General features: G+C 38.4%; 2 protein-coding genes across 3 annotated transcripts; both read right to left on the bottom strand.

The window, feature by feature from the left end:
* Nucleotides 1–3,124: 3,124 nt before the first annotated feature.
* On the bottom strand, nucleotides 3,125–17,440 carry colq (collagen-like tail subunit (single strand of homotrimer) of asymmetric acetylcholinesterase). Of its 2 annotated transcripts, none has more exons than XM_077527135.1 (17): nucleotides 16,290–17,440; nucleotides 15,620–15,729; nucleotides 15,300–15,386; nucleotides 12,225–12,269; nucleotides 12,019–12,045; nucleotides 11,270–11,341; nucleotides 10,543–10,605; nucleotides 10,432–10,458; nucleotides 10,325–10,369; nucleotides 10,215–10,250; nucleotides 10,041–10,121; nucleotides 9,024–9,120; nucleotides 8,576–8,712; nucleotides 7,395–7,514; nucleotides 7,141–7,267; nucleotides 5,132–5,234; nucleotides 3,125–5,051 (listed from the first exon to the last, which is right to left on the bottom strand). In XM_077527135.1, the coding sequence occupies exons 1-17, from the start codon at nucleotides 16,396–16,398 to the stop codon at nucleotides 4,982–4,984; spliced, it is 1,356 nt and encodes a 451-aa protein (XP_077383261.1). In that variant the 5' UTR covers nucleotides 16,399–17,440; the 3' UTR covers nucleotides 3,125–4,981. The 2 variants fall into 2 exon arrangements, with proteins under 2 accessions (XP_077383261.1, XP_077383260.1); XM_077527134.1 differs by having other exon boundaries at nucleotides 7,141–7,282.
* A 347-nt stretch (nucleotides 17,441–17,787) lies between these two features.
* hacl1 (2-hydroxyacyl-CoA lyase 1) lies at nucleotides 17,788–26,240 on the bottom strand. Its single transcript, XM_077527133.1, has 17 exons — nucleotides 26,040–26,240; nucleotides 25,397–25,501; nucleotides 25,278–25,318; nucleotides 25,134–25,214; nucleotides 24,914–24,986; nucleotides 24,757–24,834; nucleotides 24,357–24,451; nucleotides 24,165–24,277; nucleotides 23,973–24,108; nucleotides 23,550–23,655; nucleotides 22,819–22,902; nucleotides 22,615–22,716; nucleotides 21,917–22,071; nucleotides 20,191–20,349; nucleotides 19,975–20,082; nucleotides 19,673–19,859; nucleotides 17,788–18,153 (listed from the first exon to the last, which is right to left on the bottom strand). The coding sequence occupies exons 1-17, from the start codon at nucleotides 26,088–26,090 to the stop codon at nucleotides 18,121–18,123; spliced, it is 1,707 nt and encodes a 568-aa protein (XP_077383259.1). The 5' UTR covers nucleotides 26,091–26,240; the 3' UTR covers nucleotides 17,788–18,120.
* Nucleotides 26,241–26,534: the final 294 nt, after the last annotated feature.

The following is a 26,534-nucleotide window of genomic DNA, read 5'->3' on the forward strand; positions in this document are numbered from 1 at the left end:
TCTCCGCGTTTTTGCCAACATAAACACGATGTTGTATGGACAATTCCGAACATCCGGGCATTTCTGACATTTCCCCAATGCAACACAATCCGGTGAAAACAGACGGCGGATTGTATTACTTTTGCTTGTGATTAAACTAGCACAAACTAGGCAGAGTGTTGGTCATTTCATCACATTGAAATCAAAATAATAATCACAAATCAAATTACAACGATCTAAAGTTCAATGCTTTTCAATGGACGGAGACATTTCACTGACCGCCATTTTGACTTGTGACATAAACTCGGAACTGTCAATCAGAAAGTTTGAAATAGAATTAAAAAGTTTTTACACACAGCATGCGTCTCACCCTCCGCTCGTCTGCTGCACTTCCTGTCCCGAAAGCGAATCTTCACGTCTGAATTAGACAAGACTGACAATAATGGTATAATGGAGTTACACGCTAGCGTTCAGTGCGACTCTGGCCCGCAGCCCATCGCGGACCTGCATCAGCATCTCCTGACCGACACTCAAGTGATGGTCGCTTTAAGAAACAGCCGTCATGTCTTGGGGGAGAAGCGTGGTCTGTTTCTTGTTTAGTTCAACACAGCAGTTTGCAAGAGGCTGCTGACAGCGTCAGAACCGAACTTGATGGACGTGCTTCAAGCGGGCCTGCATGCCCCTCAAGGGGGCATCCATCAGGGAGCTTTCACGGTTGTTGGCGTCAAGTCTCTTGACTGCTGCCAATACAAATAACTAAAAAAAAAAATAAAAAAAAATGTAGGTGTCAACTGCTGCTTCATGTCTGCGTCTTTCCTTGTTTATTGTTTTCAAAGTGTATTTTTTACATACACGACAAAGTTGGGGATGTGGGCTTTAAAATAATATTTCAGGTTGAACTTCAAATGCACTCTAACTTTGCGGTGAACTTAATTCAACCTATAAACTTTTGAATACACCTGTTCCATGTTTCAGAACTTTTTGTACAACTTGAACAGCCCAGAAAAGTTTGCTTGTAAAGGTTTACAAACGGCAGTGCATTTTAGACACATGCTAACACACTAAAGTTTTGACCAAAAGTCAAATATCCCTAAATCTTCCTAACTGAGAAGAAAAGAGCAGTAATTTTTGACAATATTTTTGTTTTTTAAATCAACGTGAAACCACATCTGCTCAAAGTAAAGTATCATTTTCATCCTTTACTTAAAGCCCCAGTGTGTATTTTTGGTGCAAATTTGTGGTAATAATTCTTTCAATTAAAAACCCACAATTGATTTTATTAATAAACAATAATTACAGGATCAAAATTGGAGAATATTTGAGACAGTACTTAGTAGAAACAGCATGATTTATGGTATTTTAAATTTGTTAACCATAAGACCTTGCCTTATATACATGCATAAATTATATGATTAATGGTGTTAACAGGGGGAAACTTGTGCATATACATATACATATACATATATATATATATATATATATATATATATATATATATATATATATATATATATACATACATACATATATATATATATATATATATACATATTTTTTATTTTTTTTCAACTTTTAGCCACCACTGCTTTAACAAGCAATTGGACATCTTTTTGAAGTCTCAATTTTATTGTATTTCTTCAACATCAGTATAAATCATAGAGTAACACGTAACGTTTGTTCACTATCCCAATCAGAGCGCATACTCCACTTCATGTAAAAGCCTTACAGAGTTACCACATGCGTGTTGTGTTGTGCACATTACAGTTATTGCATACAGCAACGGGTCAAAAAGCTCACAAGCCACAGGCGGGAACATTCAGCACGGTATGTTTGAACTGAAATACATTGTGTCACATGACTACTGTACTCTGCTACACGTTTCTTTAAGACACCCACTACACCTATGTTGTGAATTATGCAAAGAAAAAGTCCATAATGATCACATTAGCATGTGCATGCGGACATAGCATGGTAACAGTCTTGTTTTACAAGGAGTGAGGAGACGTCTCCTTTGGCAACGGTAGCTTATGGACAGAGGAAGCTTATGTCGACTAATTTGTTTCTTTTGCGCCGCCCTACACACGTGACTGTAAGACACAAAGACTGGATAAAGAGGTAATAGAGTAAATACAGTAAGGACCATAGAACAGCTTCTTTGCCTATTTAGCAGCTACGGCCTATTCCAGCCTCACCTATTCTGAGTTTAAGGACATAACAGTTTCAAGCCTTCACATATATGAGTATAGTACAGTAATCCGCCACTATGTCACAGGTTTTTTTGTGTTGAGATGCGTTTACAATTTATTTAAAAGTGTAAATATGTTTCAGTGTGATTACATAATGTGGGAGGGGTCTTTTAAAGCGGAAGTCAATCCAAACATGGCGTTTGTTGAAAATAAATTCAGCATCAAACTCCACCTGTTTTTATCCTTCTCGGGGGCGGCCATTTTGGCCCTTACTGTCAACTGAAAATGGCTTAATGCTGCATTCGAAGATGGTCGGAAGTCGGAAATATCCGAGTTGAAACTTCCCAGTTCCCTCAAAGTGTTCGAGGTGAAAGTAAACAACCAAAATGGCGGATAGTGAAAAATTGTTTTTTTATTTTGGTCCTCAAAACTCAATTTGACCTCCAGAAAACTTACCTTATGAATGAATGAATATTTATGAATGAAGAAAGCTATCTAGTTTTATACTCGAGTAAATTGTGTTTTGCCATTCAGAGTGACGTCACATTGTAGTCCACCGGTGAAGTCGGGATCCTTTTTTTCTTCCGACTTCGCAAGTGAAATTTCCGAATTCCCTTACACACTTCCTGGTTTGAACTCGGAAAAATCCGCCTTCCGACCATCCTTGAATGCAGCATGAGTAATGACCAATCACGGCTCACCTGTGTCCTGAGTTTGGTCATGTGACATTCCCAAGCTGAGCTGTGATTGGTCGTGACTCGTTACACCAGCAACTGTGATGTCATTTTCAGTGAATAGCAAGTTGCAAAATGGCCGTCCCCAGAAGGATAAGAAAAGGTGGATTTTGCTGTTGAATTTATATTCTACAAACACGATATTAATCAGCATACCATGTTTAGAATATTAGGTACACTATTTTGGGTGAGCTTGAAAAAAAAAAAAAACAAAAAAAAAAAAAAAAAAAAAAAAAAACACTTTTCATCATATTTCGTGAAACTGTAAATCTGACCTGACATCAGTACATTAAAACATCTGTGCAAAAAAATAAAAATAAAAATAAACAAATAAAAAAAATAAAAATCAATCTCTTTGGCCCCATCTTCTGCTGCTAATTTGATTTTCAGAAGCTACAAAAACTAGCAATAAAAGACAAAAGACCCCCCACAGCCTCGCACAGACTGGTTACCTTGTTTGCCCAGAAAAAGCACCTTATTTGTGATGTGTTGTTAAAACGTTCATGTTTTTGGTATGACGTTTGATTTTTGAATGTGCTTGAGTGCATGACAAATTGACGTCTCATCTGGACGCCCTCTCTGATTGTTTGTTTTCCTCGGCGTGCTGGCTTCTTGCAAAACAAATTAGAGTCACGGGATGGGGCCGTAGATGTTTTTTTTTGTTGGTTTTTACAGATTATTTTAATCATCTATCAGATCAGACTCGCAGTTTTAACTAATGGGATAAAGAGGTGTCAAAATTAAGAACTGGGGGCCAGTTTCGGCCCTCCACATTATTTTATGTGGCCTCAATATCAATATCAACGGTTGTTTTTTTGCCCACTTTCTTCAAAGCTCCCGGCTGTTTTACTGGATTTTGACTGATTTTGCAAGGCCCACAGAATATTGTGTTCAATTGCTATAAAAGCATGGAACCTACCAAAAAAAAAGATTAAAGTCTCTTCTTTCATCAGGAAAAAAAAGTATGTTTCTATCTGTTTCCGTTTTGCAGCAATTAGCATCAGAAGAGAGCTAAGTTTCATCAGTTTTCACAAATCTATTTAAAATTCTAAGTAATTTAGCTTTTTTTTCAAGATGGCCCTGGTTGAGCTCCTTTGCTCTGCTACCACCTGCTGGCCGTATGTGTAATAACTACCATTTCTGCAACCCTTCTTTGCAGTTGAGAGGCTGCATCAAAGCCTTCTGTATGCTCTAGCATAATAATAATAAAATAAAAAAAACAACGTATAAATACGTCTTTGGGACACTTACAACATTAGAAAAAAAACTTATTTACACGTTATTGGGAGCAAATGAGTTAATCAGCTGACGTGTTTGGATGGATACATGATGATCTCTAGATTTTTACTTATCGCTCCCACAATGAACAGGTGATCAGTGTTTTTTGTATTTCCTGTGTGCCTCTACGAACCAAAATGGATGCTTGTGAGAGTTTGCTTGTTCCTGAGTGTTGTTCTTGGATATGTGACCAAATGTGTGTCGAGTAGCGAAGCAGCACCCGTGTCGCCGGTGCGGTGTGCGTAACAGTCTGCTTGGAATAACGACGCTCGAACGTACTGATTGCTTATGTTAATGTCAGGTTAAGAGTACAAAGTGGAAACCGGTAATAGGTCACGTGATTACATGCTTGATGAAGGCCAGCCTCATGCAAATGCTGCTGCACCGGCACAATACCTGAGGCCTGGGCCCACCTCTGGAGAGCTACTGTTTTTTTTTGTTGTTGTTTTTTTTTTCCTCCAGTAGTAACAGGGTAAAGATTATGTTGTTGCCCCTGGCGGAGTTCCTCAGCACGGCTGGCACGCATCTGTTGCCCTCACAAACAGTTTTGCGTCCGTTGGGGTGTGATGAGAAAGCCGGGCTTAAATCCTGCAGCTGTTTTCCGTGTGGGTGGAAAAAGTTTCCCCTCCACATATATAGCGACGCTCCGAGGGATTCAATGCGGCAGCAGTACGACGGGAGTTATCTACAGGATTTGCTTCGCTTCAGTTCTTCTGCTGCGTCTTCCCTGTCTTTTGTTTGGCGTGAAAAGTATATTCCCAGTTTGTGTCCCATGTGAAAGGAATCCCGGACGCAGCTTTCCGCTCAGGTGAAGTACTTGCAGTTTGTGGAATCGATAGCGCAGTTCGGCGTGCACTTCAGGTGACCGTATGACCTGCGAATAATGGAGGACACTCACGTGAGAGCGTGCAGGAGGAGGTTTTTGTTTTGTTGCCGTCCAGTGCGCACACTCACCCTGGCAGGTATGAATGGCACGTCTGGTAGCCGAAGTCTTTCCCGTCACATTCCTCAGCGCCCTCACGGCGATATCCGTCGCCGCAGTAGGCATGTTTACACTCTGGAGAAAGAACAACATCACGTTGCAGTTCCACTTCAATGTATTTAGTGGCAGCATCTATCTCAGTGGTTCTGAACCCGGGTTTGAGAAAGTGGTCGGATGAATATGTGCAATGTGGATTCACGTGCGGTGTTCCACAGGGTTCAATTCTGGGGCCTCTGCTTTTTTCATTGTATCTGCTGCCTCTGGGTTCTTTAGAAAAAAGTGGTGGTTCTAGTTCATTTTTAAATGCCTGCTACAACTAAAGGTGCATTTGTTTGGACAAAAAAAAGTTATAATCAAAAACATTACAAATAGGGCTGGGTATCGATTCTAATTTCCTCAATCGATTCAATTTTGATTCAGGAGAGTTCAGTTCAATTCGATTTTGATTTTTTTTCCCTATTCAATTTCACTTCACTTCAATCCGATATTGATTAATTATAGAACATCGATTCTTTTTATACCCAAAAACGTATAAACATGTTTTTAATACTTTGTCTTGCACTCCCAAATCCGTATTTACAAGGTTATATATATATATATATATATATATATATATATATATATATATATATATATATATATATATATATATATATATATATATATATATATATATATATATATATATATATATATATGTTTTTTAAATGCTAGATACTACAGAAGGCTTTGATGCAGCTTCTTCCATTAAGAGGTGGCTTAAAGCAATGGTAGTTATTACAAAAAACGGCCATCAGGTGGCAGCAGAGTATAAGAGATCAGCCAGGACCATGCAAGCTCTTTTTGCCAGTGATTTCAACAGGTTTGTGAAAAATGATGACACTTAGCTATATTCTAATGCTAATTGCTGCAAAACGGAAACAGATAGAAATATACTTTTTTTTTTTCCTGATGAAAGAAGAGACTTTAATCTTTCTTTTGGTTGGTTACATGTTTTTATAGCAATAGAACAGAATATTCATTGGATCTTGCGAAATCTGTCAAAATCCAGTAAAAGAACCGGGTTGCTTCAATGAAAATGGCTGTGAATGAATGAGTTAAATATCAAGGACATGATAAAAACTCCACAAAATTAAATTCCAAATTAATTTTTGCGGAGGCAGTAATGGGTTAAATCATTTAGTTTAGTAATGAAAGTAACACGTATGATATCATAATCACTTAAGTGTTAAACATTGACATCAGTAAGGATGAGATGATTTTTTTTCATAATCCTAATTCAATAATTGTAAACATAAATTAAAAAGATTCTGAACTGTCTTAAAGAATGTGAAAATTGTACATGTGAGTATGTGTAAATGATTTAGATAGGTATTATGGTATATGTTTAGGAAATTTATGTATATATATGTTTTTGGCAAATGTGAATATGTTTAAGTGCACTTGTGTATATATATAACTTGGTTTATATATTTCATTTTAATAATAGTAAATTAGAATTGTATTAATAATGAAATAAGTTTAAATATATTTAGTAAAAGGGGTAGGACTAGATAAGTTTCTAACTTCTTCGATTGAATGATTATTTTATTGGGATTTTCTTCTCTTTTGATTGTTGTTGTTGTTTTTTTTCTTATCTCTGCTGTTCATCTGTTTATATGTTCAATAAATTAAAAAAAAAGTGCAATAAGTCGGGTGCTGTATTTGATAAATGTTAAGAAAATACTTTTAAATTCACGTGAACAGTCAATTTCAAGAAAACAGTAAGATAAAAAAAAAAAAGGCCTTTAAAATTCTATTTTCTGATGAATTTATTAATTCATGGTATCAGACTGTAAAAGGAAAATGGATTAAATATTATTTGATTATTTAAACCCAGCTCTAATTAGGAATAAATAAATAAACATATAGACCTCATATTTCCTTGCATTTTTACTTCCCCTAAGCCCCCGCATACTTCCATGTATGAAAGTCAACTTACTGACGCAGGTGTCAGTGACGACTTTGTTCCTGTCGTCGCATTCCTCGCCGCCTTTGCGCTGCACAATGCCGTCGCCGCAGTAACCATCGTCATCAGGCGGGTTCTCCATCGACTGGAACGCTGTCATCTGGAACGGGAATGTCTTTTACAGAGTTTAAGAGACTTGAGCAAAAAAATGGAAAAAGACGTTCGTCGACTATTATTTGTCAAAAATGAAAGGTTGATCATGGAGATGTTGGAGCCTGGAGCAATACCTGAACTGGAAACCAGCCGTCGGCGTCTTTGAAGTAGAGAGACCGCTGATCTTTGCGGAACGCAAAAGCGTTCTCTGTGTGAAGACGTTCCAGCTCCTCCTCGTTGCTCACCACAAAGATCTGAATGGAAAAGGCATGAATATGGGAAACATTATGCTTGTTATTGTTGTTTCGTATAACTGATTTCTTACATAATAAACAATGACACTGCATTGACATATCGTGACTGGCAAAACAATCTCATGACAAAACTTGCCAAAAAAATTACTTCAAAAGGTCTTTGTATGTGAATTTATGGAATAGAATAAATATATAAATATTCATAGAAAAGTAGTATATTACTTTAACACTTTATGCTCTGAATTAGCAATAAAGATGAATATTTTACACTTAGGAAAAAATAATATGGCACAATTTCTTTGATGTTTATTTAACCATGTTAAAAAAAAAAAACTCATTAAGACTAATAACAATCAGTGGTGAAGATAGAGACATGAAGTCCACAGACACATTTAAGTCGGTAGGTATCAGTTACTTTTCAACACAAAGAGCCTTTTTTATATATGCCATCTTGCACGTGTCTTCGAAATTACAAACGCCCAGTCTACCCTGCCCCTGCGCAGATTTATACCGCACTCTACGTCACATTTGCACCTGTCACAAAAACAGAACCTTGTGACAGAACTCATTTCAATCAACTGATAAACAAATCTATTGTCACGCCCATTCCTAGTTGAGAAATGAATACTACTGTGTGTGTATATATATATTAGTGTTGTTCTGATATCGATACTGGTATCGGCAGAGGCGCCGATACGGCATTAAAACAGTGGTATCGGTATCGGTGAGTACTCACAAGTAACATGCCGATACCATTAATTCCAACTCTAATATTGGATTTTGGATGCAGCATCTTGTGTCTTGCTTGTGCACGACATTCATTGATATGTGACATGTTCACTGCATGCCGATCTACGATATCCAGGTATCCTTGAATGCGTTGAACCAATGGCAGGACAGCTTTTTCATGTTGAGGGAAAAAAAAACTTAGGTATTGGTATGGTATCGGTATCGGCCGATACTGCAAAGCTGGGTATCGGAATCGGTATCGGGGGCCAAAAAAACATTATCGGAAGAACACTAATATATATAAATATATGTAAGAAATATATTCCCCTCACCGCAGGTACTTTGAGATTTTGTGGCTTCCCCCTGGAGTGATAATCTTCTAACAGAGACCCGCTGAGAGAGCTGCAGCTACACTGTCCAGGCTGCCCGGGTGGCCCGCGGGCACCTTTGTTTCCAACCATGTGAAGTCCTGAAACACAATGACAGAAGAGAAAGGGATTATTGAGTTGCCCTGTCAATTATTTAACCAGTACAGAATGTGAGGATGAAGTAGCCTCCGTGCCCATTCCAGCCCCATGACGTCGTGACGCAAGCGTTTTGCCTCACCTCAGGAGATTCGATTTCTCCTCACTAAAACGCTTACGCCAGTCTTTGCTGCCTTCTGCTGACTGGGCGCTTGCTTGGCTGCAGCCAATGCCACAGCGGCGAGCAGGCCAGAGCCAGACGCATTGTGTCACTTTGCACTGGCATGCAAAAGCACTCGAAAATCAAAGCCGTCACCTGTAACAGGAGGACCGGGAGGACCAGGAAGTCCGGGGGATCCCTGTGGACCTGCAGGCCCCCTTGGACCGTCACCGCCCGAGTCTCCTTTCACTCCCTGTAACACGAGACAAAAATATGCTTCTCACCGCTAGCTCTTTTTTGCATACTTATTTACATACTCTATTCATAGCAGGTCATAACAAATAATGAAAGCAACAGTAGCTGTGTTCAGGGCGGCTCTGTTAGTTTTTATTAGTTTTAGTTGTTTCAAAAATGCTTAGTTTTAGTTTTTGTGTATGTGTATTGTGTGCAAAATTTTAAAAACATCATGGTAAAATGAAAAAAGGAATACACATCTATGTGACATATTTTCAAATGTCCATATTGTGGTTAATAACAAAATAAATATACTTAAAATCACATTTAAAAAAATGAACCCCAAATTAAATTATAATATAATAATTTATATATAATAATATAATAATACCAAATACAAAAACAAAGGATATTGTCGCTGTAATTATAATTAGTTTTAGTTGAGTTTTATCAACAAAAATTTAGTTTCGGTTAGTTTTCGTTGTTTTTTTTTTGTTTTTTTTTAAAGATCTTCTTTTTTATTTTTATTTGGTTAAAAAATATGTTTTTTAATTATTTTGTTAACTAAAATAACAGTGCTGACGTGATTATGTGATAATCACATACAGTATTGCTTTTGCTTTGCACTGGCAACTGTGTGGCAGTCATAATACAATTTATTTAGCTTTTTTGAGAAATTGTAAATTTCTTGCCATGTTGCTCTATTGCGCTTATATTTTTAACATAAAATTCACAGAAGGTTTAAACATTTTTGTTTTACTTTTTTAATGTTAAAAGTCCTCATTCTTACTCCTTTTACATTAAAACATGCTTCTTCGATTTAAATGAGTAATTATGTTGTTGAATAGGTAAAACATCAACATAAATTCCTTTATATACAGTTTTACATGTAGTTTTAAAAATTATACTGTAATATTTTTTTTATAGCTAGCAAATCACCTGTTTGCCTCTCTTGCCTGGTCGACCAGTGGGTCCTCTGTTTCCTGAAACGCCGGGTTCTCCTTTTGGACCCATTTCACCCTGTACAAAAAAAAACAAAACAAAAAAAAAATACAACAAAATTAGCAATTTGCATTAAATTACAACAAAAGTCTGAAAAAATATGGAGCTCACTTTCTGTCCTAGCATTCCAGGGAAACCCATTGTGCCCTGAAAATGACATACAACATAAAACTCCACGCATCAACTGTGTGCAAATGCATCCATGTTGATGATGTACCCACTTTGTCACCTTTGGAGCCTCTCCCACCATGTTCCCCTCGTGAACCCTGATGAAGCAAACAGAGTCCATTTTAAAGCCCTTCCACTGTCATTCATCATAATCACATACCTTTTCACCTTTATACCCAGGTAAACCCTGAAATACAGAAAAGTATTATTATGTGCATGTTGAGAAAAAAAATTGTTGAGAATTGTAAATATTAATATATGGATCACTTACCCTGGGTCCAATTGGTCCTCTCCCACCAGGTAAACCCATTAGACCAGGATCACCTTTCTCTCCCTGACCATAGTAAGATAATCATAATGGAGAAAAAATGGCTTGATTTAAATAAATATAACATACCGTGTTTTCCGCACTATAAAGGCGCACCTCAAAGCCTTCAATTTTTTCAAAAGCTGACCAAGCGCCTTATAATCCAGTGCGCCTTATATATGAGCCGCAACAGGTCTCGCTGTCAAGACGCTATCGGTCACCCTGCACGATCGGTGACGCACATGCGCAGAATATCCCGCCATCTTGGATCGCTAGCTAATACTAATACTTTATCTCCGAGAATATAATAAAACAGCTGTTTATTCATTTTGGGAGTGAATGGAGTTGTCAGAAAGCTGGTTTGCAATCTATTAATAAAGTTTGACTGAATTTGATCTGACTTTTGTTGACATTTCCTTTAGCGCAGCACCATCTAATGGATGCATAACGTAACCCCAGCCTCTACTGTAGCGCCTTATATATGAAAACAGTTTTAAAATATATTCATTGAAGGTGCGCCTTATAATGCGGTGCGCCTTATAGTGCGGAAAATATGGTACATTGGTGAATTGATCATTCATTTCCTGATAACTGATCGCAGAAATTGCTATATTTGAGAAATATATTGCTTTTCTTCCCGTGCATTGTCATCAGCATCCAATATCTACGTAAAGAGATCTGACTTACTCACTTTGGGCCCACTTGGTCCCGGCCATCCAACTGGTCCCTGCTTTCCGGGAAACCCAGGTGGACCAGTCCGACCCTGATGAGGGGGCGGGACATGATTTTTAACAAACCAACACCTTATCAAGCCTGTTCTACTTATAAATTGGGACATTTATGAGGAGTAAAAGCTAATAATTCAACCTGTGAGATGAAATACAAGTAAAATAAAATGTCAGTGCTAGTAAGTATTTGCTGCAAAGGCTGTCAGTCTGCTTGCAACAAACAGTATTTATCCGACATGTGCAGGAGTACACGCAGGGGAGGACTGACTTTAACGAGCGCTGTCACTTTGCCCTATTTAATTAAATGATAGTCTGTGTATAGAACAGGAGCCGGTGCTTGTGGGAAATAAAATGATTTATGACCTGGCTCCGAGCACTAAGCTAAATTGCACTGCAGTGCTGCAAATGCTGCTCGCTCAGACCACCATCGAATCTCTCCCGCTGGCCCACAGAAAGTGATCGGTGGGAATTTTACTCTTACGATGGCGGTCACAACAAACACCTGCCACGCGCGTGATCGTCACTCGGTGTCATGTTACAGTGACACGCGCGCTCTCAAATGCCTTTGAGCGGTCGACGTTGCGGTCCCGCGTGCGTGAGCTCAGCATCTTTTGCAAAACGCCTCCTGTCAAGGTTGCGACTGACATTCAATCTCATTTTTGTGCAAAATCCATTTAGCGCAGAATAACTGGTGATTGATGGAGACGCTCACCTTTTGTCCAGGTCTTCCGATTTCTCCCTGACAACAGGATGCGAAGGAGGGACAAGGACAGACGCCGTTAATGCATTTCCAAACTAGCATCTGTCAGCATCTTGGGCTGCAGGCCAAGACAAATTGAGCTCACAAAAATAATGAGCAGATCTGATCATGTATCTTGAGTGGTATGATATGAATGTCGTTGAGGGAAATCTCTTTACCTTTTCTCCTTTGGCTCCTGCAATACCTGGTAATCCCGGTGGACCCTGTACAACATTAAACACAAACACTGTCAAAATAAATAGTGATCCTCCTCTATTTGGGAGGTTTAGGGGCCAAACCCCATTGACACCTCCCCCAAAAAATGTTAAAATAAATATAATGCGAATTCTGATGCCAAAACAGTTTAAAATTAATTTCAAACTCATTTTACTTTTTTTTTTTTAATTTTAATAAAGTTGTTCATTTTTTTCACAAGCTCCCCTAAAGTTCTCTAGTTACTTCCAGTGATGGTGTATGTTATTTAGAAAATGTTACAAAATTAGTGATAGACTAATTGAGAATTTAGACTTTTTTACAAGGCTGATACCGACTATTAGTAGTCAAGGATAAAGATAACCGGCATTTCAAGCTGATATTTATTTGCAGTAAAGGAGAAAATATTAGTGTTGAAATTTTAAAAATGTGCTTTTTCTTTTCATTTTAAACATAGACAGAATTGACAGCTTTGTTTAAAAAAAACTAGCAGAGAGCTTCCGGGATAATCAGCATGTATTAAGATAAATAAAAAAATAATAAAATAAAATAAAAAATAAAAAGTAAAGCGTTCCGTAGAGTTTTCTATTGTAAATGAAGTTTTCCAAAATGTCAACATTTCCTAATTTATTTATTTTTTATTTTTAAAAATAAAAAGTGTAGGAAGTTCCAGTGTCAGCAGCATCATTTTTTTTTTTTTTTTATAACGTGTAACTGTATCTCACTGAGCAAGAAATGTATGCGAATGTAGCTAATTTGTTTGTTTTTCAGTGTTCCTTAAAAGGTTTCAAATGATCTTTGCAGACAGTGAAAAATTGTCTGAATATGTTTGAAATGTCTTTGCGACAAGTAAAAACTGTGAACATCATACAAATCCTGACGAAACCCCAAATTCAACTTTCAGTGAGATACTAGCTTTATTGGGCTTCAGGGTCATAAAAAGGCTGATGCCGATAATCGGCCTGGCTGATAATTGGTCTATCCCTCGACAAACTATCCCCACCCTGCAGTGTAAAATGTCTGCATGTGGAAATGCGAGCTGCAATTTTAATTAAGGGTTGAGTGGCAACTATTGCCTCCTGCAGCCCTGATACTGCTGAGGCAGCCCAGGGTGGTCAACTGCAGCAAAACATTTAATAATAAATGAATCATGTCACGAGAATCAGAGAAAAATCTACCCGAATGTCTTAATAAGCCTCCGTTACCCATGTGGTCACGTGACCCCGCCCTAAGGATGATAATCCCCAGAATGTACGCAAGCCAGTCTGACTTTCCAGGCAGACAACTCTTCATCGAGTTTCAAAAAATGACATGAGGTGCTGTGCGGGCCACCAGTGGAAAAAGGCTATTTATGTCTGTGGCTAAATGCAGAGCGTTAATGGGCTGCTGTGTTCCATGCATGAGAGAGTGAGAGAGTCCCCCTCCTGTCTCCTCTGCGGGATTTCTCAAATTGGAGACCTCAGTAACATATCACCTGTTCCGTCCTAAACCTTGTTTTAAATCAGATTTGGAAAATTTGGACTGTGACATTTTTTAAATATTATTCAATCATTAATTATCCATCCATCCATTTTCTGAACCACTTGCTCCTCACAAGGGTCGTGGGGGGTGCTGGAGCCTATCTCAGCTGGCTATGGGCAGCAGACGGGATACATTCTGAACTGGTTGCCAGCCAATCGCAGGGCACACAGAGACGAACAACCATCCACACTCACAAGCACCCCTAGGGACAATTTGGAGCGCCCAATTAACCCGCCATGCATGTCTTTGGAATGTGGGAGGAGACTGGAGTACCCGGAGAAGACCCACGCAGGCACGGGGAAAACATGCAAACTCCACCTAGGAAGGCCGGAGCCTGGACTCGAACCTGAGTCCTCAATCATTAATTAATGTAAAGAATATTTTATCTGAAAAATTAAAATACTTTTTTTTTTTAAGATCCACAGAGACGGACTAAAGAGCAGGGGTGTCCAAAGTTTTTCATTTGAGGGCCACATACAGAAAAATGAGAAGGACGCAAGGGCCACATAATGTTATGTAGAGAATTTTTTTTTTTTTAAGTCCAAAAAATTGTACAAATAATTTTTTGGTGCTTTTGCACATTTAGAAAAATGCTACAGTATATAAACCAATTTTTTTTGTAATATGGCAGTAGGGTTATTATAGTTTGGGAATTTTTCATTTTAGTTAATTTTTGTTAGTTTTCAGGGTGGTTCTGTTAGTTTTTATTGGTTTAGTTCTTTAAAAAAAAAAAAAAAAAATTTTAGTTTTAGTTTAGTTTGTATTTTTTTTTAAAAATGTATATTACTTGTGCGCAATATTTAAAAAACACCATGGGTGCAACATCATCTGATGGTGCTTTTCTATTGGCTGCTGCTGGATGACGTCACTTTTGTGTGACATAAGTTCAAACGTCATTATTCCGGTTTATATCAAAATAAATCTACTAAAAATCACATATAAAATCATCCCCAAATGCTCATGCATTAAATTAATTACCAAAAACTGAAACGAAGGACGTTTGCTATAATTATAGTTAGTTTTAGTTAGTTTTGGAAACATAAAATGTAGTTTTTGTTTTGTTAAAAAGCATTGTCGTTTTTTATTTTATTTCGGTGACAATATTGTTTTTTTAATTTTAGTTTTTTCATTAGTTTTAGATAACTAAAATAACCTTTAATGGCAACCTGTTTTTTGATACCCTCCCTTCTTACTTTGACCATCTCCAAACATTTTTGTTTTGTTGATTTTATTTGAACTGAGTCAAATGCCATTTTTAGCATGTGTCGCAGGCCACTGAAAAATGGACGGCGGGCCGCAAATGGCCCCGGGCCGTAGTTTGGACACCACTGCTCTACAGCCACAGGTTGCAGACATAATCTAAAGCTTGTGTCAACTTTCAATAACAGGTCAGATGAATGTAATAAGATTCAATCGGCTGACTAGATGCTTTTATAATACAAATGAGTCATTGGGTTTTCAAAGTCTCGGTAAAAACGTGCAAGTCCTAATGCAAAATGAGACATTTTGCAAGCTCTTACCTGAGGTCCCGGGGGTCCAATGGGTCCGGGGGGGCCACGGACACAGTTGGAACCTTTACCTTCAGATGGAGACTCCGACTCACCATCCTGATTGAAGATAAATCCAAAATAATCTGTACTCAAATCAGCGTATTTTACACTTTTAGAATCATAATAATCCAAAGCATACCACAACATCTCCTACCCACTGTATGTATGCAAGTATCTATGTATCTACCCATCTCGTCAAAAGACGACACCGATTGGACATCATCCAAGGACACAACAACATACGTCGGACATTCCACAAAAGGACGGCGGTCACATGATTTCGGACTCACATGAGCGTGGCGGCGCCAAAGTGAAGGAGGCGGAGGGAAGAGCGGGGGTGGAGGCGGACTCACTAAACAGCATGGGTTCAACTTCCTGTGCTGCTCCTGGGGAGTGAGCGCTGTGCAAGGAGGAAGACGTTGAGGAGATGTCACGTAAGTCGAGGCGGGGGATTCATTGATGAACATGCATGGGCAACATCTGGTGGCGATCCCCAAGAGGGTCGACCCCAAACAGTTAGCATGCAGGAAAACAGGTGCAAACTATCAAATGGTGACACCCGTTCAACAGTTCCTCGTGCAGACATGAGGTACCGCTGCATCGGCTATTTTTAGAGCCATTTCCAGTCCACCTCATGGGCAACAACAACAAGACCACGTAATTAGGTACACGCTCACATGCACAATTAAAACATGTATATAAACAAGTAACTTAAGATAATAAGAAAAGATAATAATGCTTAGTTTTGATTGACAATGATGACTTCATTTGCATAATTTCCGGCATAAAAGAAGTTACATGAATATCTCTGTTGACTTTCATCAAAAATTAGAGTTATTATATTTGTCAAGACAGATCTGACATTTTTTTTCTTTTTACATTTTCTCCATACTGATGCTCCCGGCCGGGCCCCTTCCACACCTGTGCATGCACATACAGAGAAACACACATCAGGCTTACCTGCCGGGAATGAACTAAAGCTGTCCAGGAACGACGACTGTGCCAGGCCATAGTAAAAGCACAGAGTCAGATAGAGTCCATGCGCGAGAGGAGTCATGCCGCCGCTCATAGTTGCCCGACTTTATTGGTGAAGCAAAAGCAGCCCTCGCTTCCTCTCTGCGGTTCACCTCCCCATTCTCCCTCTCCTCTCTCCGCTCTGCTGTCTTTACGCCCTCGCGAGGGGGGCATGTCCACCAATGCCCATTAAACTTTTCCTCCGCATCCGTGTGCGCTAAAATTACAGGAGGCGGCCTGCCAGCTGCTTATGGGTGCCAATATTAGATCTCTACTACTGCAGGGGGTGCCTTTGTTGTTTCCACTCCCCTCGTACTGACTCGCTCACAGTTTGCCTTACTACAAGATCTTATGTGCATTAGCACATACTTTCACATTTTATCGTGATGGCTTTGAGGCTATTTTGATTGCTGTGTTTTTTTTTTTCCTGAGCCAGCCCCTGAGCAATTGTATCAATTTACTCCAGGACACATTGGTTTTATTGCCTGGACTGTCCTACAAAATAAATTGTTTGTTTTTCCACTGAGGCTCTTTGTGAAAGCAGTAAATAATTCTGGGAATAGATTATCTCTCAATATAAACCATTCCATGCTTTCTATAGTATAGAGCGGTGGTTCTCAACCTTTTTTCAGTGATGTACCCCCTGTGAAAGATTTTTTTCAAACAAGTACCCCCCGCCCTAATGAGGGATGTAACGATATCCAAAAATCACGATACGATATCACGATATTGTGGGGGATGTTGGCGATAACAAAAAAAAAAAAAAACGGTCACAATATTGTAAAAAAACAAAAACAAAAAAAAAAACAAAAACAATATTGTGCTTTTCTACATTATAGCAATGCATATAAACAACCTAAAATCTCTAATAAGACTTCATATTGAGGCACTTACTTGCTAACGCTTGCACACATTGACTCAGTTCACAAGCATATTACGTGTTGCCATTCAATTGACCAGCGTGGATTTTAAACATAGAAGGGCCAAAACATGCCTTGTGAAAATTAAACTGCACAAAAAATAGCCACCAGAGGGTGCTAGAACTGCACAAATGGAAATCAACCTGACTTTTTTTTTTTTAAAAAGATGTGCTTCTTTTAATTAATATCGCGATATCACCATTATAGTTACATCCCTACCTCTAACTAGTGAAAAAAATGTGAAAAAATAGTGCCATCGTTGTCTGATTTATTAAACTTTGGAATTTCATTTGTACAGTGGTCTCTCGAACTATTTGAAAATCAAACGACCAAAAAGAAAAACTAAAGATTTTCCTGAAATATTTACATAATTATAAATATGTAATTTTAATTTAAAATCTTGCGTATCCCCTGAAGTGCCTTCACATGCACGTCCCCCCCATTTGAAAAGCACTGGTATAGAGTACGTGTGGAAGGAACTAAATTATTGGAAGACAAAAAAAAGACATTGTAAGCAATCGAACTGCAATCATATAAATTCAAATATATTTACAATCACTCATTTTTACATCAAAATAATACAAGTATACAATTCCTTTTTTTGCATTAGTATGAATGTGCATCTTTATATTAGCCATTTTTTTTTTTTTAGTTAAGGCACCACCTTTATCATTAGTACAGTCCTGTTCAGAGCAGAACTTTTGACAATGCATTAGAAATGTCAAAATATGGCCATATGTTATTATTACATACATACTCACATAAAAATATTTAAAATAACAACCTTCAGTCATTAAGAGACAATCATGTTTTAAATTTCTACTGGTTGTAAGAGCAAAAAAAGATTCACTTTCCTTCTATAAGTTGGAACGGGTGAGCCAAGGGAAATCCTGCAAATACAGAAAAACAACCATAAGCTATTTATTTATTTATTTATTAATAAAACTCTCGTTGAAATTTGAACATATTCATTGTTGGCTGGGATTCTGACCAACAGACTGACCGCCAGGCATCCATCGTCAAACGAAAAAGGAGGTCACAACCGTGGAGCTTAATGCCTCAATGGAACCTTCCATCACCTGAATGTATCTATGCACAGAGGGTTGCGTGGATACATTCAACATAAACACAGAGGGCCCCGCTTTCTAATTATAAGGGACCAGAAATAGAGGGGTCAAGTTGATGGGAGGTTGAGGGATTGTGAGTGGAAAGGAGCAGCTCCACAGTGCACCTGTGGACTGCAAGGATTAGCGCTCAGGGACACATTGCAGTCAAATCAACACTGAGCTGCTTATTGGTTTTTAATAATCACCGAGTGGAATGCTGCTGATTAGCATCAGAGTTGCAGCCTTTGTTTATATTATTTCCTGTTTCTTAGCCATTTCTTTCACCTGTTCTCATCTCCAGGTGTCAGCCAATCCGCTCGTGAATGGTTAAAAATGCTTCTGAGGAAAGCGGCAGTGGACGCCAAAACTGGTAAAGGTAAACAAACACTTTTTGTCTTTAAAAAGAAAACAGTGAGCGAGCCAATCAGCTCCTTGTTTGCCACTGTGTCCTAACAAGTGTTATCATAGTTTTGGAATTTTCATTTTAGTTAGTTTTCATTTCGTTTTGTGTTTTGTTTATTAAGTTTAGTTAGTTTTAATTAGTTTTCAGGGAGCACGTCCGCTTCCCAGTTCTGAGGTCTCCGGTTCGAGTCCAGGCTCGGACCTTCCTGGGTGGAGTTTGCATGTTCTCCCCGTGCCCGCGTGGGTCTTCTCCGGGTACTCCGGTCTCCTCCCACATTCCAAAGACATGCATGGCAGGTTAATTGGGCGCTCCGAATTGTCCCTAGGTGTGCGTGTGAGTGTGGATGGTTGTTCGTCTCTGTGTGCCCTGCGATTGGTTGGCAACCAGTCCAGGGTGTCCCCCGCCTACTGCCCAGAGCCAGCTGAGATAGGCGCCAGCAGCCCCCACAACCCTTGTGAGGAATAAGCGGTCAAGAAAATGGATGGATGGATAGTTTTCAGGGTGGCTCTGTTAGTTATTTACTCTGTTAGTTAGTTTTAGTTAATAAACACTTTTAGTTTAGTTTTAGTTAGTTTCAGTATTAGTTTTAGTTTTTTCCCCAAGCATATTACTTGTGCACAATATTTAAAAAAACACCATGGGAGCCACATCATCTGAAGGTGCTTTTTTTTTTTTTTTGCACAGTGATTGGGTTGGGAGATGGGCCAAAGAAAGTGCAACACTTCCTCCTAGAGGACATAAGTGGAATGGCAATCTAGACCTTATCAGATTCCATCCTTCACTCTATTACAAATCTTTCTGTGTGTGTGTGTTGAGATGTTACATGTCCATTAAATCCTAGCGGATCTATCTCATGTCGGCTATTAAGAACCTAGAAGCTCCTAGCTAGAGCTTGGGTACCTGTTGCTTTCTGTCTGAGGAAGGGTCGATGAGCACGTTGAGAAGACTTGGCCTCTCCCAGTCACTCAAGCTGAGCTGCAAGGCGTCATTCAGCTCCTCCACCGTCCTCACCATGAAACCACGCCCGCCAAACGCTGTCATCACCTGGTCGTAGCGCGCCTCAGGCAGGAGGCTCACAGGAGGCGCTCTGATTATTTAAGGATACAGGTAAGGATAAGTAATTAAAAAAAAAAAAAACATACATACACTGCAGCAGACAATATTTGATTGAGACAATTTAGACTGATTTTTTTTTATCTCACATGCTGGTCAGATCCCCCATTTTTGCCATTTCTTTCCACGTTTCAGGGTCCAATCCGCTGTATATACCGTTGTTATTTACAACAATCACGACTATTGGTAGGCTATACCTGTTTTAAAAAAAAAAAAAAAAAAAAAAAGGGGGGGGGGGGGGGGGGGGGGTACAAAAGATTGCTACAGAAAACCCATAGCATCAAAAAGATAGTAAAGCTGCTTACCTGCACATGGTTTCAACCTCCATGCCGGAAAAGCCAAAGGCACTGTCGCCTTCCACGCAAACAATCCTTTGACCTTTATTCTCGCTCCTCTTCACAGCAGCTGCAGCGATAGCAAAACCAAGACCCACTCCCATGGTTCCGAAAGTGCCGGCATCCAACCTAAATGTCATCAGGAGTAACCACAACAGATTAAATAAGTTTGGGCTAATATTTGAGCCGCACTAATGAAAATAAAAGACAAATCTAAAATGTGATATAATTAATACTATCACTTTCCAACCTCATTATTTATTTATGCTTCACATGTATGATCAAAACTGCCAAAATTAAAAATAAATAAATGACTAAATAAAAAATAAAAAAAATGATTAAAAGTGAAAATAAAAAAAACAGACGTAAAAATATATAATTTGTAAATTATATATATATAAAAAAATAAATGGAAATATAAAATATATATATATATATATATATATATATATATATATATATATATATATATATATATATATATATATATGTGTGTATATATCCATCCATCCATCCATTTTCTTGACCGCTTATTCCTCACAAGGGTCGTGGGGGGTGCTGGCGCCTATCTCAGCTGACTCTGGGCAGTAGGCGGGGGACACCCTGGACTGGTTGCCAGCCAATCGCAGGGCACACAGAGACGAACAACCATCCACGCGCACAATCACACCTAGGGACAATTCGGAGCGCCCAATTAACCTGCCATGCATGGCTTTGGAATGTGGGAGGAGACCGGAGTACCCGGAGAAGACCCACGCGGGCACGGGGAGAACATGCAAACTCCACCCAGGAAGGTCCGAGCCTGGACTCGAACCGGAGTCCTCAGAAGTGGGAGGCGGACATGCTAACCACAGTTCCGCCGTGTGTGTGTGTGTGTATATATATATATATATATATATATATATATATATATATATATATATATATATATATATATATATATATATATATGTGTGTGTGTATATATATATATATATATATATTGTGTGTGTGTATATATATATATATATATATATGTGTGTGTATATATATATATATATATATATATATGTGTGTGTATATATATATATATATATATATATATATATATATGTGTGTGTGTATATATATATATATATATATATGTGTGTGTGTATATATATATATATATATATATATATATATATATATATATATATATGTGTGTGTGTATATATATATATATATATATATATATATATATATATATATATATGTGTGTGTGTATATATATATATATATATATGTGTGTGTGTGTGTATATATATATATATATATATATATATATATATATATATATATGTATATATATGTATATATATATATATATGTATATATATATATATATATATATATATATATATATATATATATATATATATATATATATATATATATATATATATATATATATATATATATATATACTCAAATGAGGGGGCGGTCCTAAGCGTGTCTTGGGTTGGACTCCGCCATTGCCATTGGTCGAGTGAGAAGTTCGGCGAACAAGGAATGCATATATAGTAAGTATAGAGTGACAAACTCCTGTGGATAAATTAATTTCATGCCATGGTTTAACATACTTGGCCAATTAAGAGAATACTCATTCTGATAATGTCCAGAAGTCATTTCACACTACTCCAACAACAAAGCTTCCCTTCGATGAAGCTATGCTTGCCTGTGTCGAGGTAAGTAGTTATTCAACATAGTGCGTCCAATGTCCATGGTGTTGGCGCCCTCGCTGACAACGATGCAGTCATGTGGCAGCAGCTGTGAGATGTGGTGAAACACCGTGTAGTAGTTCATGGGTATCGTGGACCGAAGAGCAAGTGCCTGAGGAGAATCAGAGGAAGGACAACAACCTTGTTCAGTGAAACTTGCTTCAAATAAATTACAAAATAAACATGTAGTTAGTAAATATCAAGAGGGGTTCCACTTTGATTGTTCGCATGTTAAAAAAATGGCAATTTTATCTTAGAAAATTGATTCGCTCACTGTGAACATCTTTAACTCATTCACTCCCAGCCATTTTCACAGAAGCAGTCCCATTCGCTCCCGGCTGTTTTACTGGATTTTGACTGATTTTGCAAGGCCTACAGAATATTGTGTTCTATTGCTATAAAAGCATCAAAAGAAAGATTAAAGTCTCAGTTGAGAGGCTGCATTAAAGCCTTCTGTATGCTCTAGCATAAAAAAACAAACAAACAAAAAACGTATAAATACGTCTTTGGGACACTTAGAACATTAAAAAAACGTATTTATACGTTATTTGGAGTAAATGAGTTAATTAAGATGACAAACAATAATAAAGAAGAGCTTTTTTTGATGATTGTGTTTAGAAAAGTTTTTTTTTTTTAAGAAATGGTAATAACTTACATTTGATATTTTTGCATTACTGGCCATTTTCTCCCTTAGGTTACGCCACCATTCTGTGTCAGAAGGATACTTCCAGCCATCTTTAATAAGACACTCCCGCAACTAAAAGATAAAGGATGATAATACTTGATAAAACCATACAAGTTGTTCTTTTGGCGTCTAATATCAGTGAATCACTTCGATGCGAGTTTTGAGTGTTTGCACCTGATTGACGACTGCATTGATATCGCCCAGGAGGGCAACGGCAGGCCTCACATTGTTTCCCATCTCCTCGGGACAAAGGTCAACCTATACACAGAACACAATGTGACAACAGTAAGAGCCATTAAACGCACTACAAGGTGACAATTCCTTTCTCACCTAGACATTTGTGGGTACAACAATGAACATCCAAAACTAGTATGCCTTGAAATTAAATGTGCGTTAATTTATCACATCACATTTTCAAAATACATTTAAGCATTGTTGAATAAAAATAAGAAAAAAATACACTTAAAAGGTCAACCTTCAACATTTCTTGACAATAATGTTATATATATGTGTGTGACCTCACTAGTCTAAACATGCCATTCTGATTAATATTACATTTGTGGAATGAGTTATGCAGCAAAATCGACTGTCGACTGAAGATGACCTCACAGTTGCTTAGCTTAGGCAACGACCAATCAGAGCTCACTTGTTTTCTGAAGCTGAGCTGTGATAGGCTGTTACCTGGGACCTGAGCAACTGTGATGTCATTTTCACTCGACAGAAAGTGGCAAAATGGCCGCCTCCTAAGAGGGATAAAAAATGTCTTGATTTTGCTCCTTAACTCATATTCCATTAATGTAATATGAACCAGAATACTGTATTTTTAGACTAGTGGGGCTGCATAGAACATATAGTCAAGAATTTTTGGGGGGGTTGACTTCTCCTTTAAAACTTCAATTACCAACCTGGATGATCTTGACATTTGGGTCAAATCTAGGCGGCAGACCAAAATGGAGGATCCAGTTGAGTCGGGCTCCAAGAAGAAGCACAACATCTGTCTGGAGAAGAGCTCTTCATTTCAACCCGTTTGATTTGAGTTGAGAAAAAATAACAAAAACAAATCCTTTATTTACATTCAGAATTCTGTTTTCATTTTTTAGCATGATTGAGTTCAACATAGACAACATAGAGCAAAAAACGGTGGCACAAATATCAGCCCATCTTATCAGCGATATCCCTCATTCGAATTAGGTAAATATTTACGATATTTATGAAAACAATTTGTACCTTTTACTTTATGAATATGAATAGCTAATACCAGTAGAATTGAAGTAACTGCTGCTCTGAAAGGTAAAAAAAAATGCCGGTACATTTTCCCTGTGTTGTACCTTGAACGTGCAGCCGCCACACACTTGGGGTGATCATCAGGCAACACCCCCTTCCCCATGGGGGTCGGAAGGAACGGCAACTGACTCAATTCCACAAAGTCGGTCAAGGCGGCTTCTGCTCGACCGTAAGCTGCACCTGTGGGTCACAACCAGGAAATGGAGGATCTCTCTCAGACATAAGTAGTTTGTTACCTTTGCCAGTGATGACCAAAGGTCTTTTAGCTGATTTCAAGACAGCGATGGCCTCCGTCACTGCATTGTGGTCGGCCAGACAAACGGGAGGAGGAGGACAACAGTGGACAAACCTGCAGCAGGGAGGCAGTTAGCTCAAAGGGGAAATGCTGTGTTTAGCATCGGATAACAGACAAAAGCAATATGACAAACCTGACTTTATTTCGGTCCACTTTGGCATTCACCATATCTCCTGCAATGTCCACATAACAAGCGCCTGGACGCCCATAGATGCTTGTCCGAACAGCCTTTATAAAAGGCAAAAAATGGCAAAGTAATAGTCGCATTTCAAGACTTGCAAATTCACCTACGCCCAGACTTTCTATTTATGTTTTTTTTTGTGCTCAAGTGTCATTTTGTTAGGTTCTTTTGGCGATCTTAAACCTTTTTGAGGATGCAGCAATTACTCAGATCTTTTGCTATTCGAGCCAGGGCGCTGTCCTCTGATCGTTGTGGAACACCGTACTATTATCAAATTACTGAAGAGTCCGCTCACCTCTATTCAATATCAATTTAAGATGCTCAAATAAGGATGATGACGATGATTGGTTACCTTCTCAATCACGGAAGGGATGGCTTCCAGACTGCTGGGCCTTGCAGAGAATTTGCTATACAGTCGACATGCTTCCACCTAAAAAAAAACAACAACAACAAAGAAGTCAAGCAGAGGTAAGCACCTTTCGATATATACTCATCCACATGTTTATTACCTGTGGAAACTCTTGAAAGGCCCCTGCTGTCTCTTGGCTTCTATCTGACGATCCCCCAATAACAACCACTGGCCTGCATGTGAGAAAACTACTTCAAAATGTATAGAGTACCTCTGCCATTTATGATTAGGGGCACACAAATCCAATTTGTGGCTGTTTGGTTCCTATGTGCGGGGGATTATTGATAGACAACTTTTTTTTTTTTTTTCTTTTTCCATACCAGCAGTTCATGTTAGAGTTGGCCATTCCACCCAGAGCATGAATAAGTCCAGGTCCAGACACCACCAGACAGGCACCTGGTCTAGGTGGAGAGAGCTATCCCGAATCAATATGCTATATTTACATCAAACGTAAGAAGTCTTACCTCCCAGTGAGGTATCCAACAGCAGATGCAGCATAACAAGCCTAATGTATGGAAATGGAAGATTGGATCAAACACAAGAACCCATAGAAATGGAGCAGGATATTTACAGAGCAGCTCACCGCTTGTTCATTGCGCATGCCAACGTATTTGATCCCTGCAGCCTGAGCAGCCATGGCTACTTCAATGACAGGAATACCGACAATCCCAAACATGTATTCCACTTTCTGTGAGGACATTTGAAAGCGTATTAAGAAACTTGAACTAGGATTACTAGCAGTGTCAGATCCAGTGTAACTTTTTAACACTTGAGATCTTGAGGCAAGTAGGGAATGTATTGTTTTCTGCCCTTGGGACATCTACTTTCTTGTACTGTTCAAAAGTACAATTTGGAGTTCACCAAAATTGTTTACATCGTCTTTATTTTCTAGCCATCACCATGCGAATATAGCAACAATCGACTCCAAAATATTTTTATTTGGCTTTGTGTGTGTACGCCTTTTTACTGTTCATTTTTAGCCTGAAATGTCTCGACTATTAGGTGTCAAAGTCAACCGTCCACAATTATACTGCAGTACTAACTAGCAGTCTTGCACTATAACTCTAGCCTGACATAGTGAACTTTGACTCACATAGCGCCAACGAAGTTTGCTTCAAACAATGATCGTTGCAAATGAACACACACGTCCTATTTACTTCTTCGGAGTGTGAGAGCCTAACTACACAGTTAGTAACGGTACCATTCCAGAATTGTTTTCAACTGACCTGATTGATAAGGGACTCAGCAATGAGCTGAGCTCCTGTCACTTCGTCCATGGTTGTCCGGAAAGAAACCAAAACCTCCCTCCAAATGTTCAGTATTTTTATCGCCCAACTAGTGGCAGTCAAACCTATGCAACTCTGTGCTTACTAGTCGGTCATGACAGGTTATCATGTCTCTCTGCCTGTTTTAATAACTTCCGGGTTTTGAGCCAATGAGACGAGACTCTGTGTACGCCCCAGGCAACAAACAAAAAATAAATCCACGTACGCATTGTTTTCTGGAATACTCAATTCATAAATTGGAGTAAGGCGTGGCTTTCGTTTTTTTTTTAAACAAATATTTCATTTAAAAAAAAAAAAAAAAAACAATGAAGAAAATTCTTCATTTAAAAAATAAAATAAAAAAATATATTAATGTGTACATATCGCGGATGGCACACAAATTGACTGACATTTGTACTGTATATCTTAATTGTCAATAGAAACAACACACATTTA

Source organism: Festucalex cinctus, chromosome 7 (genome assembly GCF_051991245.1).
Source record: "Festucalex cinctus isolate MCC-2025b chromosome 7, RoL_Fcin_1.0, whole genome shotgun sequence".
Lineage (NCBI taxonomy): Eukaryota > Metazoa > Chordata > Actinopteri > Syngnathiformes > Syngnathidae > Festucalex > Festucalex cinctus.

Coding starts and splice junctions, on each gene's coding strand:
- hacl1 (XM_077527133.1), bottom strand. CDS start 26,090: ATGGACGAAGTGACAGGAGCTCAGCTCATTGCTGAGTCCCTTATCAAT. Junction 24,109..24,164: donor TTTGGTCATCACTGGCAAAG/GTAACAAACTAC, acceptor TGTGACCCACAG/GTGCAGCTTACGGTCGAGCA. Junction 22,717..22,818: donor TCAATGCAGTCGTCAATCAG/GTGCAAACACTC, acceptor TTTATCTTTTAG/TTGCGGGAGTGTCTTATTAA.
- colq (XM_077527134.1), bottom strand. CDS start 16,398: ATGAGCGGCGGCATGACTCCTCTCGCGCATGGACTCTATCTGACTCTG. Junction 9,121..10,040: donor CAGGCAAGAGAGGCAAACAG/GTGATTTGCTAG, acceptor CTCGTGTTACAG/GGAGTGAAAGGAGACTCGGG. Junction 7,283..7,394: donor ACGGCTGGTTTCCAGTTCAG/GTATTGCTCCAG, acceptor ACTCTGTAAAAG/ACATTCCCGTTCCAGATGAC.